Source organism: Rhipicephalus microplus, chromosome 1 (genome assembly GCF_043290135.1).
Source record: "Rhipicephalus microplus isolate Deutch F79 chromosome 1, USDA_Rmic, whole genome shotgun sequence".
NCBI lineage: Eukaryota > Metazoa > Arthropoda > Arachnida > Ixodida > Ixodidae > Rhipicephalus > Rhipicephalus microplus.
The window spans coordinates 266,981,655-267,009,131 of NC_134700.1; the positions used below are offsets into that span (position 1 = coordinate 266,981,655).

A 27,477-nucleotide genomic window follows, 5' to 3' on the forward strand; every position below is an offset into this window, starting at 1 on the left:
AGTACAGCCGCACCTTTTTTTGCAGCCTAGCTTTAGTGTGCCATTCGCGATGACCCTACCAACAGTGTGCCACACCTCTTTTTTTCTTTTTTAGCCTGTCTTAACACGCTGCAACAAAGCTGTTTCAGTTCAGTGAACTTTCACTTCAACAACGGTTTTTTTTTTTTTTTTTTTCCCCACTGAGGGCTCTCAAAGTTTGAAGTTTCACTGTGTCTTTTGTTCTTGTGGTGCAGGAGGTGGAGAAGCTGCGCCAAGAGAAGCTTGAGATTGACCAGCAGCTTCGGAGCCAGCTGGGTGCTCCTCCGATGGGAGGTGGGGGCCGCCGGGGGGGCCTGAGCTATCACCCTGCCTCTGAGCATCATGAGGGTGGTCCTCCACCACCGGCTATGGGCCGAGGGGGCCGGGGACGGGGCGGTCCCCCTCGAGGAGGAGGTGCCCCCTGGGGCGGTCGGCGCTGGGCTGCTGGGGGAGACGGCGGGGGACGCTATGGCTCCTCTGCAGGTGGGCAGCCGCACAGCCGGAGGGGCAGTGGTATTGGGGTTCGAGGCAGGCAGTAAATGATGCACCTTTAGAAAGCCAAAGTAGTAGTCACTGCAGATGGGGCTCTGAAAGCTAGTGTGGAAGCTCGGAGTGCACAAGAGCGAGATGTAACATATCTTTTGCAGATTCTGTTCAGGAAAAAAAATGTAAATTGACATATGAGCGTTTCCACTTTTTGAAGCTTACGGTCTGAACTAGTTAAAAAAAATGGGTTCTGAAGAATATGTGCAGCCCAATTATTACGAAGGCACACTTGCTAGACCAAGAGCTGCTTGTGTTGCACAACCAGTTTGCATATTGCACCGTCTTACCAGAACGAGCCACAAAGCAAGACGGTCGGCTGCTAAGAAGTGAACCACTTTCTTTAGTGTGCTTGGAACAAATAGAAGAGCAGGCCTATGTGCCCACGTTTTTTATAAAACCCCTGCTTTCTTTTGTCGAAAAGGCATGTGCAGACATACATGCTGAAAGGCACTGCAAAGGGGAAGACTGGGAGGTTACAAAACCGATGTGGAGCTTGGTGCTCAATGCTGTAACTGCTGCTGCCTTCTCTGATGTCATACTAACCAGCACCTTGCCTGTGATGTAACATTCTAGTCTTTCGTGCATCATGTAGTGCTTGACACAAATGGCATTGCGGGTGGCAGCAGTGGAATCTCCCTGGAGTGTGTGCAGGCAATTCGGTTCGCAGTGGATGTGCTGCACCCTGTGCCAAATGCCCCCCGAGGACCGTCGTCGGTGTGCCTTGACAGTGTGTGCGGGACAGTGTGTGTGTGTGTGTGCGCCTGTGTGGTCGGGGAAACCTTGTGCCTGCAGCGGGGGCAAAAGGGTCCGTGTGTATCACCACACACGCCGTGACTGGACACGAAGCCAACTTTGTGTGTCTGTGCCTGGACCATGCAATAAACGAGGCTGGCCTCTTCTGTCACCTGGGCTGTGTGTGTGAGCTGCCTGGGGGGGGAGACCCTTTTGCTCCTGCTGGCCAGTGCGCTGCTTGCTTTGGCTGCTGCAAGGGTCTTCCTCTTCTGAGTGAGTGTTGGGGCTGTAGTTACCTGAATGCCAGCTGATGCACTAACCACTACTAAGTCTAGCCAAGCTTGTTTGCTTGTAATGCAGTTGTCTGCTCTGAGAATTACTTAGCGATGCTTTTCAATTTTGCAAAGAAATGCTAAAGTAGCTGCATGAATAGTAGAGAATACCAACGCCCTGCTGTCTCAAGCAGTGGCTACCATATACAAGACAGCATTCTCGTGTTGCAGTCCATAGTACTGGACCTTGATGGCACTTCAAATTTTCTTGTCATGGCAGTTTACAAGTGAAGCATCACAGATTTTTTGAGCAATGAGACATTTCTGCTCACTACACCATCACTGCCGACTCGTACATAGCAGCATGAAAAGAACTCTATTGGTTAGGGTGGCTGGGGCACATCGAAAAAGTTCTCGGTACTGATTTAGCTAGAGAACCACCCTGTTGAGGTGTGCTTCCAGTTAGCTTACTAGCTTGGTCGCTATGATGCATCTCTGCCACAAGTGCTGTCCCTTGCAGGCTTTAGGTCCGACAGACAGAATGGCCCTCCAGAGCTGCCTAGGCGAGGAGGTGGAGGGGGCCGCGATCGCCGCCGAGTGACCGACGAGGACGAGTCGCTGCTGGACAGCCATGAGGTGTCGAGTGTGGCCAGCCTGGACAGGGGCAAGTAGCTCGATTATCGGCATGTTGTCACATCAGTGAAACCCTCTTGCTTCCACACAGGAGGAAGTACAGCCACGGGGTAGTGTGTTATGCACTGTGACATGCTGTGCGGGCAGGTTATGGTGCTGCTGAATAATAAGAGGAAGCAGTGGCTGTGTTGTCACTCATCAGATACCTCAATCTATTGTGGCACCATATTGAAATATCCTTCCTGCTGTATAAATTTTCAGCTTCGTTGTGGCTCATTGCACTTTGTTGGCACTGGATGAGCAGTTGTCTAGTTTAGCATTTGTGGTGGATAATTTTCAACTTGTTGGAGCTGTTATCTAAATTAGCTGATGGCCGTTTGATGTCTTATGAATGTTAATCGTAAGTTTCAAGCTCTAGTGGTATGTTTTGAACTTGGCCGTACTGCATGGTAATTGAGCTATAGAATTCACCCCCTCTGGCATCTACATTGCTCGAATGCAGGCATTCTTAACATCCTGTCAAGTGCAGGAATCTGTGCTTGTATCAAGCTCTATTGTAAATGTTTTTTTGCGTTGGACAATGTGAACTGGTGCAATGCACCAGCCACATGTGCATGTTTTTGTGGTTTACATTGTGCTTACGGAATCATTTCAGGAAGCTGTGTAAAGGGGAGTTAACGCCCAATTAGAGTACAATGTCAATAACAGTGGTGTCTATGGCTAACGCTGAAGGGGAAAAAAAAAAAGCTTGACTCGCTATAACAGAGCCTTATGAAGAATTGTGCTCTCTGAGCACACTGTTGTGTATAGGTTTGTGGCTGCTTGTACAGTGCAGGTAAGGGAAAAAGGAAAGAAAAGTGAGAAACTAAGAGACAAGATAAGTGAGCGCTAGTCTTGTCTTTTTGTTCTTTACTTCTTTGTATTTTGCGCTACTTGCTCAGGAAGAATGCAGCCTTACAAAGTCCCCGGAATTTCTCTTCTTGTGAAGGACGTGCAGTCAGTCATTGGCATTTCACTTTGTGGACAGGCATCGCAAAGCAGTCCAGATTGAGTGGGCAAGTGATGGCCCAACCAAAGGTGGGAACTGCTGGGCCTCGAAACTGGTTTGAAATGTGCAACAGGGACGTCTAGCATATAACAAGCTGTTAACATGTGACCATTACTATACCCGGTGACCACTTCTCTTGGCATTCAAGTGAAGGTTACAGAGCCAAATCATGTGCATCCTACTGCCAGTGAATGTAGTTACACAATAGTGTCCATATTTTCAATGTGAAATATAATGATTCCTCCTTTATTTTCTACTTGGAACTATTTGAAACAGGATGCAGTACACACCAGCAAGACAGTTATATTTATTTAACTTTACAGCGTTGTAGTATGTGCGAGAAAGTCCCACCTTTCTACGTGTACCTCAAACGCTAAGTGGCATCTGCGCCTACATGAAACGCTAATGGTGTGCCCCTGTCGCTTTCCACGGCATTAAAGAGATGCATGCGCCAAATCGGACTCTTTTGTGCAGGGCTACATGTGCAGATGCTTCGTCTCCTAGCTTTTCCTTGAATCCAAACAAAAGTTGTCATCGAGTGTAAGACAAAGTTGTCAATTGAAACATGCCTCAATTTTTGCTGTAATCTCACGAAAGGTGTTGAGGGTTAATGCTTCGTTCTGGCTGTGCAGAGAGTGTGACTTCGACAGAAGGGCCACGGAACCGACGACCCAATCAGAAACGCCGGCCTAGGCGCTATGGTGGCCCTGAGGGAGGTCCCCAGCAGTCCCAATCGCAGCAGTCGCAGCAACAGGCAGGCAGTGGGGACCGAGTGGCCGCACGCAGCTTCTCTGAGCCTCGCGATGCCAAGGAAGGCAATGCGACCCAGCCACTGCCTCCGAGGGACCGCAAGGCATGTGCAGCTTCATTTAGCCCACACATGGTGCAGTAGTCCGCAGCTTGGTGGTCCCATAGAAATAATATTAAGTGTCTGAATTCTTGTAATTAGAAGTAAACCTTATGATTAGTTTACTTTCTATGACTTTTCAGTACTACTCATCTAAACAAGGCGTAGTGGTGGCTTAGAAGGGAGGAGTGAAATTGTCCCCTAAAATTATGTGCTGACCCCTTCCTGATCCCCTTCCTAAAGAACCTCACTCAAATATTGTATGGTACTTGCAACACTGGCTTTATTTATGCACCATGAACGGGTTGTTCGCTATAAAAGTAATCGAGAATTTATTTCTATAATACAGCTTAAATTTTCTGTGATGAGCAACTGAGGTTGTTTTAAATTGAAGGCAATTTATGGTTGGTACCACTGTAGTGCTCATGCTTTCTTGTAGTATTTATTATAACAAAAAGGTGATCATTGTTTGCTAAGGGTTGAGCCACATTCTGGTCATTGGTGTGCTTTTCTATGGGACGACACATTCCATCATGCATGTGTGCGTGCAGTCTGAGCCCAAGGAACGACCGGCCACTCGCAAGGTGAATGGCGAGGTGCGCGCGGACAACACGGCAGCACCTGCTCCAGCAGCAACCGGTGCACCGGCTAAAACCAGGCCACCACGCCAAGATGAAGCCTCCCTGGTGAATGGCGCCAAGTAGGAGGAGACAGAACCGAGACCATGGTCAAAATTTCTGCTGCTCGTGTGTGTGAGAAGAGGAGAGAAAGAGAGCGTAAAGCATGCCGGCTGCACAAATATGTGCCGGGGGCCCCCTGCTTTACATTGAGTGGCATTAGCTTCTCTGACTATTTATTTTTTTGGTTTGTAATGTTCCGCGTGGCATGTTTTTTCTCACCTTGTTCATCCCCCTTTGTAAATAAACTGGAAACGAGAAAGCCCTCCCTCTCGGTCCCCCTTCTCTCTTTTCTGTCTCTCCTGCGCAACACTACTGTTTCTGTGATGCGGGATGAGTGGTGAGGGTTTCGGTGCTCTCTGCCTGCTTCTCTTGGGCCAGAAGTGTCTGCCCTGCAAACGCACCTTTGCTCTGCAGTCACTAGAGAAGACCATCACACACACACTACTTCAGAAGCCTCCTTGACTAAATGCACTAGAGCAGCAGAAGCAGTTCTGAACTAGTAGACAGTGAAGTGCAAAGTGTAGCTGTCTCTTTTTGGCCAGTTTAATATAAGAATACAGCAGCATTTGAGATGGAAGCGCACATTTGCATCAATGTGACAAGTGCCGTCTGCTCAGGCCCACGCATTGCTGCAGTTGCCATTAAAGATGTTGCCTTTTCATCTTGGGGCTACTCTGGTAAGGATAAAGGCCTTTCCTGTAATGTTGCATGTGTGTAGCTTATACAAGTGCGCTTACTCAATGAAGCGAATAAAAAAAAGCCATGGTTACACCTACCTTTAGCTGTCCAGTTTGACAATGTAAGCATCTTTTTCGTAATGTACTGGCAGTCACCTGTGTCACATGTGGGGTTTGGGTTTTGTTCCTTTTTTTTTCCCTTCTCCTGAAAAATTGTTTGAATTCGTGTTTTCAAAAGGCAACTTTTGCCACAGATAACACTTTGCTTTTTGTGACCAGAGCTGTGCAAGGTTTCTTCCCAATTTCTGACCCTCACTAAGGCTTTTTGCATGGCACACGGTGGCCTTTCCACTGCACTATGGAGTGAACCCACCTCTGCATCTCGCCAGAGCATGTACTAGTGTGTGGCACTCGAACATGTCAACAAGGAGACATCGGAGCAGTGCACAGCATCCACTGACCAGCAGTGCCTGAAGTGTAGCCTTGATGCTTCTAGCACCTGAAGACGACACAAAAATGGATGTGCCATTTGGGCCGCGAACAAGCCTCGACCAAGGCCTTGTCTTGGGTGTTATGGCGCCTGCGGCACTTCAAGAAGACAATTTCAGACCCGAAAAAGGATCCCAGAGGGTGTGTCGCCCACACTGAGATGCTAGAGGACCGTGGTGCCACGCTAGCGCGCCGTCGTGTGAGGCGATGCGGAGTTTGTTGTGAACTCGTAAGAGGGGTTCACTTCGTGTAGATGATGACTGCGGCAAAAAACATTACAGTTTGTTTCTTGGTTGTGTGGAGGTTTGTGCTGCCCCTTTTAATTCTATGTGTGTGTGCGATTTTCTCTCAAGTGGACAATTCCCCATATTACGCAATCTGCACTGTAAATATCCAAGCAGCTTGCCACTATGCTCCTGTAAAATAAAAGGAAAATGTTGTGATCCTTGGATCCTTGCTTGAGCTCTGTAGAAGTGTAGGAAAATTCAACTGCAAAATGTTTACAATGGTCACACTGCGTTCAAGGCCATTTGGATGTAGCTAGAGCTCTGCAGTGAATACACTAGTCGGTGCAGTTCTACTGGTGGCACATAAATATCAGTTTGCAGTAATTGAGATTTAGCCCTGCTGAAATAAGCTAGCAGCCCTTTCTTGTCTGCACGCCGTATTGTTAACTGCGTGTGCGTTATCGGCTTTTCCACTGTTTGGTGCGAGTGCTATGTAAAAACAAAATGAGCGTACGTAAGCGTTGTTTTAAACAGAACGCCAATATATGCCTTGTTTTCACGTCGGGAAGAAATAAATTGAACTGCCGTGCACACGTTTAGAATAAGATTTTGACTTAGTTGCACCACATGCTTGAAGGCCAGGTGATTTAAGTGCGCACCATAAATGTGGAGGCTAGGATAAGCAGAAACTACGAGGAGTATGTATGATCCGCCCGACTAATGGCCGATCCTCCAGCGTGGGTAGGTGCCAATGATTCAAGGAGCATCATCATCACGTACTGTAGTAAACTAGCTAGTTCACTATTGTAGGCACACCGCTGCCTCTAATAAGGTGCCTGCGACATCGCACGCTTTCCCATGGAGACGGGGTGTAGTGCTTTTTCCTCACGGAGCGCTTGCAGCCGATACTGCCATTTCTGCTCGACTCGAAAGTAACGCCATCCTAGACACAACTGCGTGGCCTCCGAGACGGCAGTATACATTGCTTTAATCTCGGGCGGCAAGGTTTAAACAAGGGGGATTGAAGAAAACGCTGGAGTGGGAAGTATTGCTTAGGAGTGAAGCCGTGCCTCTGACAAGATGGGTACTGTAGCGGCCATCTTACTAGGGGCATGATATTAAGCAAATAATAATGGAACGTTTCTTTCGCACGCTCAACGAATGTAATTTGGAATTTTTCGCGGATCACATAGTGCACCAAGTGCGTGTTAGTGTTACTAGTTTTACTTAGTGAGCCTTTAATTGGAGGGAAAGTTCTGGGGAAGTCAAGTTACCCCTACTCGTTTCTCGGCGTTATTTCGTCGGAAACAGCTATATTTTAATATATAACTAACGTAGAATTGACACTACCATATCAAAGCCACTTAATCTCTAAGGGAGCGCTATCAGAAAAGAGCATGTTTCCGACATCTTGGCAGTGGCAAAAGCTGGCTTCACTTCTGCTGGCAAGTCATTGCGGGAGCTTCCACTCCAGCAATTTTTTTTTAATCCTCCTTGGGTTTAAAGTGGCTACCGCAACGATGAAATATACGGAACGACTAAAGGTAACCGGAATGCAGCAGTGATGAAAAATAGGGCACTGTGGAATTACAATAGGTATGATATTGTGAGAGAAATATGAAAAGGGGTCATGGTTCCTGGTCTGACGTTTGGCAATGCGGTCTTGTGCGTGAGATCAGAAGTTCAAGCAAGATTGAAAATTAAGCAACGTGGTAGACTTGCTTTTGGAGCTCACGGGAATATACCAAATCGGGGAGCACAAGGTGATATGGGATGGACGTCATTTGAGGGCAGGGAAGATAGCAGCAAGAAGGCCGCTGTGATAGCTCAGTTGTTAGAGCATCGAACGCGTTATTCGAAGGATAGCAGCAAGATAAAATTTGAGAAGCGATTGAGAGAAATGGGGGAGGAGCGTTGGGCTAGGAAGGTTTTCAGCTACTTGTACATGAAGAATGTCAATACAAAATGGAGGAAGTGAACCAGAAAATTGACGGGTAAATACTTAGAAAATAGCAAGGGAACAAACCAAAAAGAACTATCGGTTAAGAGGAGGAGGGCGCGCTGGTCGCCAGAGAGAGCGGACGCGCATCACGTCGGCTCCGTCTTCCAAGAACTTTTTGCCAGTAATTTTCGGTCATTCAGCCCGTGAATTTTACAACAACGCGTGCGGAGAGTGACCAGGATTCCACTGACACCAAAATTCAAGGTGGGAAAGGACTTTTTGCCGGATTTGAGAGGTTTTCAACCAGCGCCCCTTTGGCCCGACGCTCACGAAAGCCGGCCGTCCGACGAGACGCGCTGAGCGTCTCCTCTGACGCGGGCGCTTTCTTCGCCCAACAACGACGGAAGTCCAAGTGAACGGGGAGGATATCTCCCCCGAAGAGTTTCTGGAGGGCACGGATTGGTGCACCATCGGATCTAAGACCCAAGTTAACTGCGTAAACGCGCAGAGCAACACCCAGAACGGAGCCCCCTCCTGCACCGGCGAGGGAGCGGACTTCAACCGACAGCGTTCGCGTCGACAACCGCGTAACATCAAGCAGCAAGTCATTAGAAAGAGCAAAATGCCACTACTCCCACGGAGTGATTTCAAGATCGTGATACGGTCACGAGGAGGCCTCGACGTGGCCACCACTGGAACCGTGCGCCTCGCATCGGCGATTTACCGCGCGGCCAACGTACCGGCTTATGAAGCAGGGGAGGACACGGTGTGTTCCAACAACCATCAAAACATCATCGTCGTGACCACACCCCATGCCTCTCACGCCGATAAGTACAGACAGCTTCAAGCCATCATCATCGGCGACCGCCACCACGAGGTTAGTGCGTACGAGACGGCCCCCGATAACACGGTGAAGGGAATAATCAAGGGCATCCCGTTGGAAGAAGACGCCAAGTCCATTCATACCAGCATCGTTCACGCACGTAACCCTTACGCCCTGGCAGCCAAACGGCTCAGTAACACCACGACCGTCATAGTGGCGTTTGAAGGACCGCGAGTGCCCACTTACGTCAATTATGGCAGCGCTCTCCTTCGCTGCACCTTGTATCGCAAGCAAATCGACATGTGTCACTGCTACGGGAGACTTGGTCACCGCATGGACGTGTGCCCAAAGCCCAAGGACAAAGTGTGTCGTGGTTGTGACGCCCCTAACCCAGGCCCCAACCACCAGTGTTCCCCCCATTGCAAGCTGTGTGGGGGCGCACACATGGATGCGGACCGCAACTGCCGTGTAAGGTACAAAACGCCCTACATCGTGACGAAGAGACAGTGGGAACGACGCAGGGCCAACGAGGAGGCAGAGGCCACTGCCACCAACTATTCCACTAGCAAGCCCCGCTCAAGATCCAGGACACCCAGTCGAAGCCACTCCCGATCTCGTAGCCGCACACCGGGACCCCGAAAGCAGCAGCAACGCCGAGCTCGCAGCCGAACACCTGGACGGACCCCAACGAGGGATGCGAAGACAACTGATTCGGTGAGCTTTGCAGATGCGGTCAAAGGAAAACGCGCAACAAAAGCGCAGGCTGGCGGCAAAACACACACTAAGATAGAGGCGGAGATAGCTCAGTTAACACAGACGATACAAACTATGCAAAAACAAATTGAATGCATGCAGGCACAGATTCACTCAAAGGACGAACTCATACAAAAGCTCCAGTCTGCCGCTCACAGCGAGACTGATCAACAGGCAATGCAGGAAACACAAGAAGAACTCGTAGAGGACGGTGAGGCCGAAGGCCCTGATGCTAAACGCGGACCGGCTATCTCCCTTAAAAAGTCAGTACGTTCCAAGCGTACGCGCGCAGCAACAGGCGACACCCGAGTGAAGGCACTCGAGGCGCGCGTGAGCAGTTTCGAGTAACTATCACCGCGACTATCACGCTTACGATTCAACAGAGCTTGGAGAGCATTTATCTCAGATTGTCCAGATTAAAGGCTGCCAACAGCGCGCTGGTGACGTCGCATAGCGAAGCGGCGCCACACATGTAGTACCACATAACCATGGCAAGACACCCTTCGAAACAAAAACATACAATATGGCAGTGGAACTGCAGAAGTTACAAAAACAAACGAGCGCACCTACAACAATACCTGAAAACGATCCCCGAAGCCCCAGACGTCATCATACTGCAGGAAACAAACGGCCCCGCCAAACTTTCAGGGTACCAGTCTATAACAGGCAAGAAGGAAAATCCAAACGTAACCACACTGGTCAAGCGAGAGCTCACGGTCATCGAACACGACACCCATGTCAACGATATTGAAAACGTCCTCGTAGAGCTAATTCCACCGCGTAAGACGCCCGACAGCATCTTCGTACTCAACGTCTATAGCAGTCCGAGATGCCGCAAACACCGCTTTCACGTCCTCTTCAAACGAGCACTCGATATCGCCCAGGGGCAACAACTCTTCATTGGAGGCGACTTCAACGCGGTGCATACGGCGTGGGGTTACAAACACGATCAGCCGAAAGGCAGGCATTTGTGGGAAACGGCGCAACTCGCCGGCCTCGAGCTGGTCACTGACCCAGCGGCACCAACTAGGCAGGGCAACAGCGTCAGCACCGACACCACGCCTGACCTTACCTTTACGTGCAATACACGAAAGGTGACTTGGAGAAACACCATGCAAGACTTGGGCAGTGACCATTACATTATCTTTATAGAAGTAGAAGGCGGCCCACAGGAACACAATGCCGGTCGCCAAATGAAGATCACCAATTAAGAACTACTACGAAAAAATCGAGACAAGCAACAGATTGAAGACATCAAAAACATTGAGCAATGGACCGAGCAACTTCGGCGCGACATCGAGAGGGCGACGCAAATGATGCCGTCAACAGCTGGGCTTGATAGAATAGACACCCGGTTACTGCACATGTGGCAAGCCAAGACCCAACTGCATGGCCGTTGGAAACGACAACGACATAATAGGAGACTGCGAAAACGAATAGCACAGCTCAACAAAGAAATAGAAAAGCACGCACTTAACCTGCAACAACAGCAATGGAAGAGAAATGCGCGCAGATGGATGGTCAGCTCACTACGAGTCGCACATGGCAGATACTGCGGTACCTTATAGATCCCGCGAACACCAAGACCTCACAGAGGCAAGGCATATGCAGAATCATACACGCTTACGGGGGAACGGAGCAAGATTTCTTACGGGAAGCGGAACTCCATTACATATCCCAAACGCCCCCGCAAGTACATCCGGACTACAGGGGAGAAGGCAACGCCATCCTAGACGAAGAATTCTCAATTTCCGAAATCGAGGCGGCCCTCGTCAAACTCAATACCAAGTCAGCCCCAGGCCTAGATCGAATATCGAACTGGGCACTGCGCAACCTCGATTACAGATCGCTAGAGAAACTCAAAGATTATATTAACGAGTGTTGGGTGCGTGGAAAGTTACCCCAGCAATGGAAAGAAGCGCAGATCATACTTATACCGAAACCCTTCAAGAAATAGCAGCTGCAGAACCTGCGCCCTATCTCCCCAACATCATGTGTAGGTAAACTTATGGAACATGCGTTCCTCTATAGACTAACAGATTACCTCGAGGACAACAACCTATTACCACACACAATGATTGGGTTCAGAAGACATCTCTCCACACAGGATGGTCTTCTGCAACTAAAACATCAAATCATAGAAAATCCTGGGTGCTCAACGAGAGCAATCCTTGGCCTGGACCTGAAGAAGACCTTCGATAACGTTCGTCACGACGCCATATTGCGACAAATAGACAGATTGAACCTCGGAATGCGAGTGTACAACTACGTCCGAGACTTCCTTACGGGAAGAACCGCACGCATGCGAGTGGGACAGCTAGAATCAAATCAAATCAACATTGGAAGCTCGGGTACACCGCAGGGCTCGGTGATCTCGCCGATGCTCTTCAACCTCGTCCTGCTGGGGTTACCCGAGAGATTACATCAAATTGATGGACTGCACCACACGATATACGCGGATGATATTACGATCTGGACGACAACTGGCAGTGACGGAGAGATCGAGGATCACTTACAGGCGGTCATAGAATGCGTGGAAAATTACCTCGTAGGCACGGGACTCACCTGCTCGCCCGAAAAATCCGAATTACTGCTATATAGACCGGTGAAAAAGAGACGCCCGCCCAAAAACTACGTACTTTCAGAAAAACAAGAAATCAAACTAACATCATCAAACGGCTCACCAATCCCTATCGGAAAAATTGAAATTGCCATGGTGGATACTGGAAAACATGGTGGGAGTAGTGGAAATAATAGTGGGCATGGTGGAAATAATAGTGGGCATGGTGGAAATTATGACGGCTAAGGTGGGACTTAGTGGAAAATATGGTGGTTATGCTGGGACATACTGGGTGGTATGGTGTACAGATGATGGGTAAAGTGGAAATGATGGTGGAAAGCAGAGGCTAGATAGTGGGCAATAATGGGACACTCTGCCCACCGTTGCGATAATGCTGGGAAGCCCTAAGCATATGGTGGGTGGTGCTTATTATGGTGGGCTACATGGTGTACCAAGTTGAGAAACTCTTCCCACCATTGCGATAATACTGGGAAGCACTAAGCATATGATGGGTGCTGCTTGTTATGGTGGCCCACATGGTGTACCAAGCTGAGCAGCTCTGCCCACCATCGCGATAATGCTGGGAAGCAGTAAGCAGATGATGGGTGGGCTTAAAATGGCGTGCAATTTATATAGTGTACAAAGCTGGGATCTGTAGACTACATGTTCTACCACCACGATTTCCACCAAAGGTTAGACCTACTGACCGAGCCCGTACAATTGTGTTATCCGTGCTTCCGGGTTTCAGAATACATGATTACGACGATTAAGTATGACAATACAGCGCAGCGATATGGCATCAATTAACCTAATTGAAGCATTTTTCATTGTGTATGGTGTCCGCTCAATAAGCAACAAACATCGATGCGACGCGATTAAATCACTCCCAGAGAACGTAATTAAGTGTCTTCTCACCGACAGCCGCCGGTCACACTCGCCGGCACTTCTGTAGCTTTTGTACGAGAACTCGGACGTGGCAATTCGTGTGCTTGGTGAACCAATATGATAGCGTAATGTTTCCGGCACACTGCGTTCGTTTTGGCCAAGCCGTTATGTAGTTGTTGCTTTAGCGAAAGAGCTACAGCATTGCGCTGGCGCGACCGCCCTCTACATTGCGCGAAAAGCATCCCAATACTCAATCAAATAAATTAGGCGGGCGTATCTATGGAATGAGCCTAGAAGCGTCATAAAGCGTGAACAGATGTCGCCCTTTAGAACGAGCGCGAAACGGATATTAAACTTGGCGGACCCCGCCGGTAAACTATCGCTGCTCCCCAGTCCACTTGGGTTTTTTCTTGAAGTTGTGAATTGCAAAAAATAGCACTAGTGTCATTAACATAGTGGCAATCGTTACAGGCCGCAGTTGCTTGTGTTTAATAAATGTGCAATATTTAGTAGCAGGTGTACATCTTTTCTATGTTGTGTACACGACAAACATAACAGAGTTGAACCTTAAGTTTGTATGGCAACTAAGTATTTAACACGCAATCAACGTCATGTTGGTGTGGCGCAGTAGTTAGCGTCTTCGAATGGGAATTCGCAGGTTGCACGTTCAAGCCTCCGTGGCGCCTTGTTTTTTTTTTTTTTTTACGGGACGGGTGTTTTTTATACCGTTTTTATAGAATTCTTTTTTATTTTTTGTGGCAGTTCGTCACGGTGATTCTGACGTCATTTCGCGCTCAAGTGTTGCCGGCACTGCAGCACCCACCATACCCACCATGCGCCATGGTGGGCGTTTCCCACCATTCACCCACTACATTAATCCACTATAATGGTGGGTGGTGGTTTCCACCATGCCCACCATTCGTTTTTTTCCGATAGGGATCCCAATGGTAAAGAAGATCTGGGTACTGGGGATGATGATTGAGCAGAACGGTGGCAATGGTGAAGCACTGCGCAAGATAATGGCAAAGGCCGCCAGCACGATGCAACTCATCCGACGCATCACAAACAAACATGCGGGCATGCGCGAAGGCAGCGCCATACGACTCATACAAGCCTTTGTTATTTCACAACCAATGTACACGGCACCGTTTCACAAATGGACAGTTGCGGAAAAAAATTGCCCGCAGCTTCCCTCGGGGGAACACTGAGGAGGATGCGGACCATATAATTGGTTAACGGGGTGTTAAAGTGCGACTTACTTGGGTCGATGGCTAAATTGGTTAACGTGGTTGTGAAATGGGGTGTTAAATTGCGACTTACTTGGGTCGATGGCTAAATTGGTTAACGTGGTTGTAGGAGGGGGTGTTAAATGAGTGAACACGTACACACGTATGCGAAAGGGCGGCGCTGGTCGAAGGGACGTCGATCATTGTGTTTGTGGATTCGTTGGAATTCATTTCACCGCGACCTTGGACGTCGACGCGCCGTACAAACCAACCGACGAGCGGCAACTGAGCGAGCGAGTGCCGACCTTGAGTATATATACAGCACGACGGCGCATGCACTGTCAGCTGTTGAATGTTCTCGAAGCGCGACGCCACATGCGCGTCCACTGGAGAATCAGGAGAATTGTAGATGTCGAACGCAGTGTGTAGAGGAGGAAGGGTGCACAGATGGTGGAGGAGTGAAGCGCGCGCGGTGTGTAGAGGAGCAAGGGATGCACAGATGGTGGAAGAGTGGGCGACGGCGCATGCGCGCGCGTCAGCTGTCGAATGTTCGAGAAGCGGTGCGGACGGCGCACTACAAGGCGCGAGTATAAGATGCTCCGCATCTAAAAGACAAGCTTAACGCCCTGATACGCAAGACGTACAAGTTCGCGTTGGGACTGGCGCCCGGAGTTAGCACCAGCAAACTCCTAGAGCTAGGGTTGCATAACACCCTCGAGGAACTCGTGGAGGCGCAACAAGTTTTCCAGCTCGAGCGCCTATCCAAGACCCGCCCAGGCCGACACCTACTCGAAAAACTTGGCATCACGTACCATACGCAGCACGGCATCAAAGTCGAAATTCCAAGATCGGTACGCGAGCAAGTATACGTACCTCCATTGCCTCGCAACATGCACCCCCAACATCATACGGGACGGCGTAAAGCCAGGGCACAACGCATTACTCAAAGCTACTCCAACGACACTGAAGCGGTTTTCACTGATGCTGCGCGTTATACCAATAAAAAGAGTTTCGTGGCGGTAGTTACCGGCCATCGTGGCAAGTACATCACAAGCCTCACTGTGAACACGGCACACGCTGAAGCGGCAGAGGAAGCGGCTATAGCACTGGCCCTCACACAGACCAATGCCACATACGTGATTAGTGATTCGCAAACAGCAATTCGCAATTTTGCCAACGGACGCATCTCGCAAGAAGCGTTTCACATACTCCAACGACATCCCATACATCCAGGAGAGGTCGACTTCGATAATCGAAGGCACCTGTTATGGATCCCGGCACATACCGGACTGAGAACCCCCAACGAAGCGGCTCACCGCGTTGCTCGAGGCCTCACTCACCGAGCATCGCCGGAGGACGACGAGCCCCCGCAGGGAACTGAAGACATCTGGGCATGGGAGGATCGTATGACCACGTTTCACGACATCACCACACATTACCAGTTACAAAGACGCATATACCCATCTCCTCACGAAAGGCTAAACAGAGCGCAAGCGGTACACTTCAGACAATTACAAACAGATTCATACAAAAACCCTAGACTCATGCACGCCATGTATCCAGACATATACACTACTAACAGATGCACGTCATGTGGCGAGGTTGCCACCCTTAGTCACATGCTGTGGGAGTGTCAGGGCCTAATAAACAATTCGAACAGTGCCGATTCATCTCACTCTTCCACCGCCAGCCTCCACTCGCGTTGGAAGGCCGCACTGCTCAGCTCGAACCTGACAGCACAACTCTGGGCTGTCCAGCGTGCCGAGGAAGCCGCTTCGAGACAAGGTCTCGGAACCGCATCCGCGGTGGGTGCCCTGGCCCACTAAAAAACGCCGGGCTCGAATCGTCTGGATTCGACAAATAAAGTTTATGTTCTATCGGTTAAGAAGAAGGTGAAGAAAACGGGGACCAGCATGCGGAGAATTGGCATGGTTAAAAAATTCGCACTAGAGATCCATCGAACTTTTAAGCGGGAAATTTCTAAGGAAAGGATCTATGATAATACTCGGGCTAGTTCTTTACTGTTTGAGGCGAGGACGGGAGTATTGCCAACAAAGACTTATCGGGACAAATACGAAGGGGTAGAGACGGTATGCAGTGCGTGTGTAGATGAGGAGGAAACTGCTGAACACCTGATAATATTCTGTAAAGGGCTTCACCCTATAGTTCAGGATTATGTCGCAGAGTTTTTCAAAGCACTGGAGTTTAGGGACAGCAAGGGCAAAATAGACTTTAAGTGGGTAGAAATAACTAGAAGGTTATCTGATTGATGGCGAAAGTCAAGGCATGAGTTAAAATTAAATCCTTGACTGCAAAGGACCAGTCCTCAACTTCACTATTTAAATGAAAAAAAAAAAACAAATATAAATCAACTTTTTTTGGTTCACTAAGCATTGCGGCTAGGTGGCGCTAGCCGCCACCCGATTTAAAAGGTACAGCCATATCAATCCACCCATCTAACCACCCTTGTCCTAAGCAAGCACGTGTAAGCAAGTGTTGTCACTCTAGCGTCTACTTTTTCCCATGCCGCGTGCACGCTGCAAATTGACCATGCTCGTGTCCGTCTGTGCTCAAACTTTGTAAGCATGACCTACAAAAGCCATTTAACTCCTCGCTGTAGGACAGGAGCAAGCTTGGTAAAACACAAAGGGACGTTCTCCTATGACTCCAAGTAAGTATGGATCACAGCAAAATCCTATAAGTAAGAACAAGACTGTAACAACGCTGACGTTGTGTTTGCATCAACTGCCGGTTAAGGTTTCCCCGATCATTAGTGAATGTAGCTGAATTATTGTGAGAACATGGAAAGTTAGTGCAGCACAGGTAGATCAGAGGTTACTAAAATCAGTCGCAAAGTTGGGAATGTGGAAACGAGTGAATTTGGTCAGTGGTCCGTAGACACCCAAGAGCTCACGGTGTCTGCTATCGCAGGTTTGTGTTTGTTTTTAGCCGAGATGTGTTTTCACTTCCTTCCAAAAAGCGCTGAAATGTCACGCGTCCCATCTGCATTGGACCACATTTCGTTTAAAAAGGTTACGGTAGTGTGTGTGTGTGTTTTTTTTTTTGTTTAAAAAGGTTGCGGTAGTGTTTGAAGTATTTGTATGCAAAGGTGTTTCCACGCACTAATGTTTCGATTAAACGAAGTATTCACGTCTAGCCTTAGCTTCCCATGCTTGTAAGTTGTTTTAAAGAACTGTTCGAAGCTGCCTGTACACACGTCAGCGTGTTCGACAGGGATAATTCCGCTTGCTGCACAGAAACAGCTGCCACTGTGAGGTTTTGATTGGAGAGGCATTGCATTGAGCCTTGTTAATGAAAAAAAAAAATGTGTTTTATTATGAGAGTATGCTGCACTGCTTGTGGAAGTACTTATAAATATAGAGGTACACAGCCGTCACCGCAGGCAGTCGCACTACGCAAGCTGTAATGATGATGGTTTTTGTAATTTCCTGCGAAAGGGTGGCTACTTGGGCTGGTTGGTATTGCATTTTTGAAATAAATATACTTTACTATACTTTATCTATTTAATGATTTATTTAAAAGTACTTTACAAGCCCCATGGGGAGCATTGAGTGAGAGGAGCATCACAAAACAAGGGAAAACAAAAGAAACCAACACGAGTGTGAAAACAGTAAGCGTTAGCCAACTGTGTTTAAATTTACACCCGTAAGTCCCACAGCATGAGCCATACCTTGCAACGTCTTCTTGGACAAGTTGGAGACTGCAGCCGCTGAGGTTGCCTTGAAGGACAATATGTCCACTTTTATTTTTTTGTATGGCTGCTAAAAATATTTCTTGATTGTTCAACCGAAAATAAAGTTTCATATTTAACTCAGTTCTGCGGTAACATTCGTTCTGTGGTACACTATTATAAAACCTGAACTAAACTGAATTGCTTTATCGCTAAACAGTACCTATTTAGTAGTCCAGTTGGAGCCACCAGTCATTTGGCCAAATTTTCATGTATGAAGTCAGCCATTTCAAAAATCATCACCTTAAACACAATGTCAAGTTTTGGCAAGCATTGGAGTCATGTGGATCTGACACAGTCATTGGGTCGTTCGAAATTGACAAGTTTGCTGCCATGAAGTGTGCTTCGTAGGAACAGGAGCGTTGCAACAGCTGTTGCTTCATAGTGGTTTACTTAAAATATCACTTTGTTGATGATTGAAAAACAATAAATGTGAACCACAATATACTTTTGCACATGGTGCACAACTTGTGGTTTATGGTTTGCAATACTGTCTCTCATTTTGAGAAAACATTGTAGGCTGAAAGTTTTCCTGCATGCCAGATTTCAGCACCTATACCATTTTACTTAATAAAAGATGGGCACAGAGATACACATACATGTATCTCTGTACATGTATCACATACATGTATCTCTCACATGGTACTCACTTTTACATGTATTACCAACATGCTGGAGCTTCTTCCCTTGTCTCACTTTAAGTTCATGACAGGAAGACATATTTTTAGCAGGAGATTATTCATTGTGTGCAAAGTTTCATCATGTTTGTTCTTTACCTTAGGTCTTAGTTTGTTTAGTTTCACATATGGGAATTGTGATAAGTTCGCAACTCTATGTGTGCAGTGCATTCTGTGTCTGCTTCATAAAGACGATGCAGCGTAAAAAGCTGTGACACAACATTCATTTAACCTACAACCCTCTAATAAGCACTACTCACTTTTCTCCTTTTAGGCTTTTTCTCGTTCCGAGCGGCACAAGTGTAAAAGTCTACAGCTGTGCTACCGGAGAACGTGCAGGCACCTTCAGCGAACACAACACTGAAGTAGTTGCTGTTGTAAGGAACCCAGAAAACTTGGTGCAGGTGAGTGGTCCAGAGCGAAATTCATCCACCAGCAGAAACTGTGTACAAAGAAAGGCATAAACACTTCACAAATAACTTCTTTCCATGTTACTGACATCACGTGATGGTTGAAAGGGCAAGTCTGTGAACATTGCCCGCATCATAACTTCCGCTTGTGGCACTGCCTTTTCTGGAAAAGGTTTCTACCCACCTGGTGTGTTTGTGCAAAACTTACTTGCAATGTTCAGTGTCCACGCGCTTCAATTTGCCCAGTAATTCAGCCTTGCACTTTAAATTTCTATCATCCTGGTTAGCTCAGATGAAAAAGCAACAGTAATGGTAAGGCATAGCCACTGAGTTGGATGTGTAGGGCAAGATGAATGTTTTGTCAGCTAAAAAGCTTTCTTTCTGAGAAATCCATCAAGATTTTCTTGTAGCTTGCATTACAGACGGGCTGTTGTCAATTTGAATTTTTTCTTTAGTAGATGTGTAAGTAACCGCCATTTATTTTGTTGTCTCTGTTTGCTCCCTTGGTGAAACAATATACCGTGCAGTACTTGTAATATCTGGCAGAAAAGCATGCCTGTCCCTTGTTTGAAAAAAAAAAAGAAAATGAATATCGCAAGGTGCCATCTTTAACAGGAACTTTGTGGAGTTTCCAGCTGATGTTCTGCTCCCTGAGAGATACAATGATAGCATAGTACACTTTTCTCAGTCAGTAACTTGTTTGAGAATGATATATATTTTGAAAAGGTTTCAGTCTAGGGCAAAAAGTGTGTGTGTGTGCACTTTTTTATGCTGGCTGTGTGCTTATGCTCTTTTTGCTGAAAATTGCTTGATTTAAACCATTTCTTATTGGTTGTTTGCGAGGGAAGCTTATGGATATACCCCTAATAAGTCAGTAGAACCAATAATGCTTGTTGTAGACAAAGTAATCTGCCACACTTTAAACAGGAGCGGGAGGTGCTGTGCCAATCTGACTTGTTGCGCCAGGCTGCGCTTAAACGGTAATTTCCGCAACAATTGTCCATTGGAAGAATAAACTGCATAAATTTAGCCGAATATTATCGTTAATCGAGCATCACTGAGCATTGGCCACACAGAGGACGCGGCCACATCCATCACACCATACCCAATGTAGTTTGATCACATGTTCGATCATGATCACATAACTCGCTTCATTCATGGGCTTGCTAGTGCTTGTCTCATCGTTGTTATCGCTGTGGTTTCGCACAGAAGTGGTTGCACCAACATGAGTAACTGTGAATTATTTAGTAATGCAGTAAAGGGGGAGGGCCTGCTGGAATTGCGGCATGATCATGAACGGCATCACGCGTTTACAAGTACAAATGTGCATCTCCTGACGTGCACCATTGCCACCAATAAACAAATACAGTAACACAGCATTTGTTGCCCAAAGTACCCATCAAAGTCTTTTTTTCTTTTTCGCCGAAGTGCGAAAAAGATACGGGGCTGGCACTCCCGTACGATCATTTGATAGCGCGCAGTGGCGAAGCAGAATTGGGAAAATATTGTTACGTAAAAATTACAGGGTCTAGGATACGCATCGACTGATATAACAACAGAACGGATCGGCTTTCCGCAATACATATGTGCGCTTCTCTACTGCTATCTGATACCAAGCGGCAAATGAAAGTTCAATTGTAACACGGAGTGGTTGCATGGACTCGATCATCTCCTGGTTAGTTGCGAACAATGCGGCGCCTATGCTGCCCACGCCGTCGCTGCCGGGTGGCTCACTGTAGCATGCGCGCGAATTTGCCCTGTGAATTGCTGATCTCCACTTCGCTCCAGACTGAGCACAGATGAGCAGAGTAGTTTAATTATGGTGGGGATAACGAATTTCCACCAAGCGAAGCGCATTGTGAATATCTAGTCATCATGAAAACAAGAGATGAGCATAGCTTATTCCTTGTTTTCTCCGAGTTATTTCTCTGTCAGGTGTGATGTTTAATGATTGGAGCACAGACGTGTGCACACACACACACACACACACATTTGTGGGTAGTAAGTCTGGTCAGCTCATGAGTATTAAAGGTTTAGTGAAAGCTATTGTAATTTTTCTTTTCCTAGAAATAATTTCGATTGAATATGATGTTTCAGCCTAGAAAATTGCTCCAAGACTAACTTGCATTGCTTCGAAACACACCTTTTGGTGCTCTGACCCTGCTCTGATGCTCCCATTTTACTGCGCCAAAGCTGCTCCAAAACAGCATTGTTCTTGCTCCCTGAGCTGCTCCAAAGCAGTAAAGTCCACTTCCACCCCTGCTTCATCATGCTTTGGTTAGCTAGTTAGCAAGAACATGTATCATTTGTATGTTGTATTATTCTATAAACTTAACACATGTAAAACTGGTGCTGATGATTATGATTCTTTTTCTTCCATGTGTATCTGCTTAAGGAGTGTTTCAAATAATCTGTCAAATAACTATGGTTAAAGCTATGTTTTGCATGGCATTTTGTAGATGTATCAGTCTCTTAATGGATGCACTTTGCCATTTTTCAGGTGCTAAGTTGTTCTGACGACGGTGTTGTGTACAAGTGGGACCCTTCAGATGGTTCTGTGCTTAAGGTATGACATTCACGTTCTTGTAAATTCCTACTGTGCTTAGTGGAACTTCTTTCATTTTGTGTTAAGTGTGACATCATGGGATGTGTTTCTTCAGATCGTCACAAATTGCATTGAAGCCAGAACTGACCAAAGCAAGTATTTGTATAACTGCCTGCACAGCTTTCTGAACACGAAAGTGTGGTTTTCTATATAAAAGAAAAAGTCCACACAAGGTGAAACGTACCAACTGGAATTTCGGAAAGCAGCGCAAAAACTTGGGAGGCATTTCTAGATCCTGTTGTAGGTGTGCCTTGCAGCTTTCAGCATTTGTATATTTTATGGTTACAGAATTTTAAGCTTTTGATCGTGGACTCATTCACCTTGACTTCTTCAAACTGCTAATGTCCCTTGCTTTGTAAGCAAGCCTCACTGCCTCAGCATAGGTCCCTTCCACCTTAACGGGAGATAGAAATAGACGAACATTACTTAGAGTCAAGCAAGGCTCTGGGAAATAATTGTGGCTATTGGGAGCGGCAACCCTTTTGGAGTTTTAGCGAATGTACTTTTTTTCCTTCATTGTTCAATGGCCCAGATGTGGAGACTGCATGGGAAGGCAAGGCCTACAATTGCTGCAATATATACAGTGAAGTCTCATTGATACTTTTTTCACAGGAACTGGAAAATGAAACATATCATGCAAAAATTGTATTGACGAAAGGAGGGGGGGGGGGGGGGGAATATTCATACTCTCTCAGCTACTCTCTTTTATTGAGCAACATTGTAATAGCTAGTCAATTTGAGCTGCACTTCCGTCTTTTCACCGAAAGAAGAGTGGAGCTGTGGCCTCAAAACCTCTGCGACGTGCAGACCATGGCTTGTTGGAAAGCCGTTTAAGCTAGTATATTAAAAAAAAAAAAAAGTAGAATCTCTGGATATATCGGTAAAGATTTATCTTTGCTATTATTCAATTTTGGGCAAATATCTTGGTCATGTAAAATGCATTGAAAGGCATTGTTTCCAAGAGACGTTGGCTGGGAATAAGAAGACAAATGTGCCCAGCCGAAAAGCATATGCAGAATGTATGAACGAAATTTGACATTACAATAGATTTCATTTGATTGACCTCTCATCTTTAGGGAGCTCGTCTGTAGTAGCTTAGCCACAATTTAGGGGGGGGGGGGTTAAACCATACTTTCGTATGTGAATTTGTATGGGCACGTGTTTATGTACACTTGCAAAATTGGAAAATTTCTGAGAGTTTGAACATCCCCAGCTTCTCCTTAGCTGCGCCTGTGCTTGTCTGAAACACTTTCAAATGTATTCATGAGGAAAAGTTCATCCCCTTTGCCTGGACATCGCCAGTGTATAATAAAATTTCACAAGAACTGGCTTGAGTCATACACAGTTGTAAATGTGGCTTGTACATAGTTGCCTGCACAGCGTGCATGCTGTTCACAAAGCAGTGATTATTAATCTGTGTGTTAACAAGGTAGTATACCTTCCTTATATGCATTAACTGAAAATAATGAGGCATGACAAAACTTACAATGCATTTTGTAGAGTATCGTGTGTTTAGTGTGAATATTGTTAAAGGAGTTGATGAAGTGGCATTATTTTTACTGTCTTAGCTGTAAATTTAAATCAATTGAAATAGCATCATCTGATTTCATGAGACAAATTATGTGGTATTTCAAAAACTACCAGAAGTTCATGGAAAGGTGGAAGCTTAATAAGCTGAAAAGTTAGTGAACACGGAGTGTTGCTAGAGCAACATTTAGACAAGCAGATTTGCCTTTTTGCAGCCTTAAAGATGGCAAGTCTTGTCAAAACGGCTCGAGTGGCACTCGTGCTCACAAATTTTTCATTTCTCAAAGTACGGTATATATTTCACATGTGTTGTTGCTGGTCAAGGGTCTTCATGTCACATTTTGTTCACAAAGAGCAATACTTCAAAGAAAAAAACGTGGGTTCCTTAATTTGGTTTCCTTCATGTGACTCCTCCTGTGCAGAAACATGAGATTTCGATACATGTTGAAGATGGGAAGGAATCCAAGGTGAGAGGCTTCTATGCTCCGCCATCATTTTCCTCCTGGTTTGTCCTCAGGCAGGAACCAGGTAAGCTTGAATTTGTAACGTGCTCTAATACTTCTTTTAGGTGGAATATTGCCCTGCATTGTGTACGGAAAGCTTAGGCTTGTCGTTGGATCATATTTGCTAACAAACTATTCAAATTAGGACAGAAATATTTCCCCAAAAGGTGATATCAAAAATGTCTTACCATGCCTTTTTATTATGTATTGTTTAGCTAGATATGTCGTCCTTATTCATTTCAGAGTATATTCAGTATTATCTGTCACACTTTTTTTGTATTCGCCGTCCTTTCACCAGTACTTGTGTATCTTGCTATAACATATATTTTTTTTCTTGTAAATACTGTTACTAGCCTTGATTCATGTCCAACTTGGTGTAAACAAATTGCCTAAAGGTGGAAGTTGTGTGTCCAATTCTTTTGAAACAGACCTAGCCTTTATACACAAGTACAATTAAATGTTCGTGCACCATCATCAGTCATAAATGACATCATGTGAAATCATAGCCACTGGCACAAATAAAGTGCTGTATCTATTTTTGTGCATGGCATTTTATTCTCTGCCTATTTACTTATTTATTCATCAGCAACGCACTTCATGTGCCACATTTTTTCAATTGGCCAGTGCCACTTGGAACCTGAAATTCGTTTAACACAGAGACGTGTCCAGGTGTCATGTTCCCTTTTGCAGTAATATTGGCAGACTATTGAAGGTAGTTGCATTAACCATTCAGAGGCTGTGTGTTTTTGTTCAACAGATGCCAGCCACGGGACGCTCGAGAGTGTGTCTCGTGATGGTGCAGAAGGCCAGGTGCTCGTGGAGAAGGTTACCCTTGGCAGCTCCTCTCCCGTCGCCTTCAACTCGGAAGGTGGTTTCTATGCAGCCATCTACAAGGCCAAGCTCTTCGTCGGAACTACAGGGCTGCCTTCCCAATCAGCATCTATGTACGATTTCTTGTTTTTCACTTAAAGGGAGATGTGGAGCACTTTTCACCTGCCTCTGAAATTATTAGAATTTGGAGTTAATTTTCCAGGTTGTGTCAGTGCAAGTTAACACTCGTTATGTGATTCAACGGCCAACATTTCGTGCTTCTCTTGTGAAATAGGTCGTTTTATTTAGTTTCACGAGGTTTCAGTTTTGGGTCACCCTTGGTTATTGTCCATGTGTAAATTATTATGTGTCGGTGTCTGTGGCGCTTGGCCGCTGCTATTTCTTACTCTTGCCTTTTCAAACACTGTTGCAGCAGGTTTCGAGCCATGGGTCACAAGAAAGGCGTGAAGTTCTGCTGCGTTACCTGCCACCCCAGTGAGCCATCACTTGCTACCGGTGACTCCTTGGGGCGCATCACCATCTGGTACATTGCTATTGACATCATAGGGAGGAGCGCAAAGTCAGGCTTATACATTGACCTCATGGGAAGGGGGGTTCTGCAAAGAACCTTTGCTTCCCCCTCCCCTCCTGAAAGGGAACCCTAATCATGTCTATGAAGCTTTAAGTAGATAAATTATCTACGTTCACACTGCCTATCTTCAGGGAGGTAAAACTATACTAGTCGCTGTAATCGGCCATTTGTCCAGTTATGTTCTGAACATTGAAAAATGTAGATTCTTGAACTGCAAAGTTGAGATGGCTGGTAAGCTGTGTAATTGAGTTACTATGCTGTGAAATTCTTTTTTTTTTTTTCAATCTTTAATGCAATTATATTCACATATAATGCAAAACCCATGTGTCTGTCATACACCACTGAAGAACAAGACTAAAGGCCCGGATATAAACGCTCGTGAACTTGACACACATCGCTGGTAGAGAATTTCATGGCAGAGAGGGGCAGTCATTGCAACTGTTGTTCTTTTTTTTCTCTCTCTCTTGTATAGTAGCTCAACGAAATTTACCATTCATTCCCGTAGCCAGCTAGAAATCACTTTCCGTTTCCTCTACAAATGGTGCCGCATACCCAAATTACTGCCCCTTATACCAAAAGTCCACAGCTGTTGGCACGTTCGAGCATTGCGAGCGAGACACAGTTAAACCTGGTGATACAAATCTAGTGCAGTCACCAAAAATATTTGTGTCACCAGAAAACGTGGAAAATTTATATGCAACAAAAGGAGGCTGGTGTACATTTTAATTTATTGTTTCTCAGAGCAGCATGAGAAGCTCATGAAAAGCTTTGAATGATTGCCAGTAAAGTTTTTGATGTCAACAATCATACTTATAGTTACCACATTTGCATAATTGTAAGATGGCTCCAATATAGGTTGACACCCCCCCCCTTTCCCCAGAATCGCATGGCAAAAAAAAAAGGGCGGAAGGGACATTTTTTTTTAAAAATGTCCCTAAAGGAAACGAAAGGTGACTTCACGGTTGTGCTTGAAAGCCACGCAAAAAAGCTTGTATTGAAAAAAAAAGAATTACTCGGGTATTATTCTTTAAAAACTTTAGAACCCAAAACTTGTTTTTGATTTTAGGTCGATTTTCCCAACAGATTTCAAATTCAGCAAATAGGTTGACCTAAAATCGTGTAAATACATTAGTAGCCCCTTTGCAGTTTGAGTATGCTTTCTTTTTTGCTTAACACGAGAGTACTGCAGTGAACGTGACTTAAAGCAGTAGTGACACAATTTCTAGCCACCCTGAAAAAGATATTTTTGTTTCCATGGGGTGCACTATCATTGCTCTCTACACATGAAGGCCAGAGAACACACTTAAAATAAAATATTTTACTTCGATTTTAAATTTCTCATCGCACAGCATTTGCTAGCCAGCTCCACTGCAGTGGACGTTATCAGAACAAGTCGACGCAGTTCACTGGGTTTGCGAAATCTGCTTCCCGCATGCAGCCTGAGTCGCAGAAATTTTAGTCTGCCTCTGGATGAGCTTTCAGTTGATTACGTGAACCGCATGCGACTGAAAGCAAACTGACAGCTGTTGCTAGTATGTCGCAAGTTGCGGTCTTCCCGTGAGATCAGACATGTGGACATGGGTTCACTCGTCATTGCAAAGCCGCCCCCTCGATACCGAAACCGAATTAGGATTTAAGCTCGTGGTACTTCAGATATATTCAATGCATTCTCATGCACTACGGCGCTCTCTTCAGGGTTCTCGACACCCATGTTTTAAATGCCAAGCATTTCTCAGTGAACTGCAGACACTTTGAGCATGCTATCTACGTGTCTGTCTCGTCTGTTCGTCCCATTCCATCCATCCGCCTATGTCTGGGCGCTCTCGTGATTGCCTCCTTAACTTTGGGGCAGATCAAAATTAACATGGGAGCGTAAGGGGGTTTTCAGAGTCTGACTGTGTGCCCATGGTATGAATAAACTAAAATTCCTGTCGCGTACGTCGTCAAACGTTTCTTCTTTCACTCTCTTCGCTGCTTCTCCATCTTACTAGTTTGCCTTATAAGCCACGAGACAATATCATTTCAGTGAAGATAATTCACTTAAATGAGAATATGGTCTATTTTAACAAATACATTTTTACTACGCATTGTACCCATCTACCAAAGCTCATTATTACGCAGTTTTATCTTACAAGAAAATGAGTTTGCTTTATTCAAAAATTTGTTATGAAGGTTATTTTTAGCAGCAAGACCGTTGCAAGACCGTTTTTCATTTACTTCGTCCTAACCGGTGTTTTGTTATAT

At 46.0% G+C, this 27,477-nt stretch overlaps 2 protein-coding genes across 8 annotated transcripts in view; both read left to right on the forward strand.

Annotated features, from left to right (window-relative positions):
* Fmr1 (synaptic functional regulator FMR1) overlaps nt 1-5,041 on the forward strand; it is a 60,021-nt gene extending 54,980 nt beyond the window's left edge. For all 6 annotated transcript variants that reach the window (XM_075894184.1, XM_075894188.1, XM_075894185.1 and 3 more), the window contains 4 exons: nt 234-501; nt 2,089-2,236; nt 3,886-4,102; nt 4,648-5,041. In XM_075894184.1, coding sequence (XP_075750299.1) covers nt 234-501; nt 2,089-2,236; nt 3,886-4,102; nt 4,648-4,800 — 786 coding nt within the window. In that variant the 3' untranslated portion in view covers nt 4,801-5,041. The remainder of the gene's footprint in view (nt 1-233; nt 502-2,088; nt 2,237-3,885; nt 4,103-4,647) is intronic.
* An 11,782-nt stretch (nt 5,042-16,823) lies between these two features.
* l(2)05287 (WD repeat-containing protein l(2)05287) overlaps nt 16,824-27,477 on the forward strand; it is a 32,741-nt gene continuing 22,087 nt past the window's right edge. Inside the window, exons 1-6 of one of the 2 annotated variants that reach the window (XM_075894190.1) lie at nt 16,824-17,029; nt 19,061-19,190; nt 21,697-21,762; nt 23,751-23,856; nt 24,589-24,775; nt 25,075-25,185. In XM_075894190.1, coding sequence (XP_075750305.1) covers nt 16,944-17,029; nt 19,061-19,190; nt 21,697-21,762; nt 23,751-23,856; nt 24,589-24,775; nt 25,075-25,185 — 686 coding nt within the window. In that variant the 5' untranslated portion in view covers nt 16,824-16,943. The remainder of the gene's footprint in view (nt 17,030-19,060; nt 19,191-21,696; nt 21,763-23,750; nt 23,857-24,588; nt 24,776-25,074; nt 25,186-27,477) is intronic. The other variant, XM_075894191.1, reaches the window with a different exon arrangement.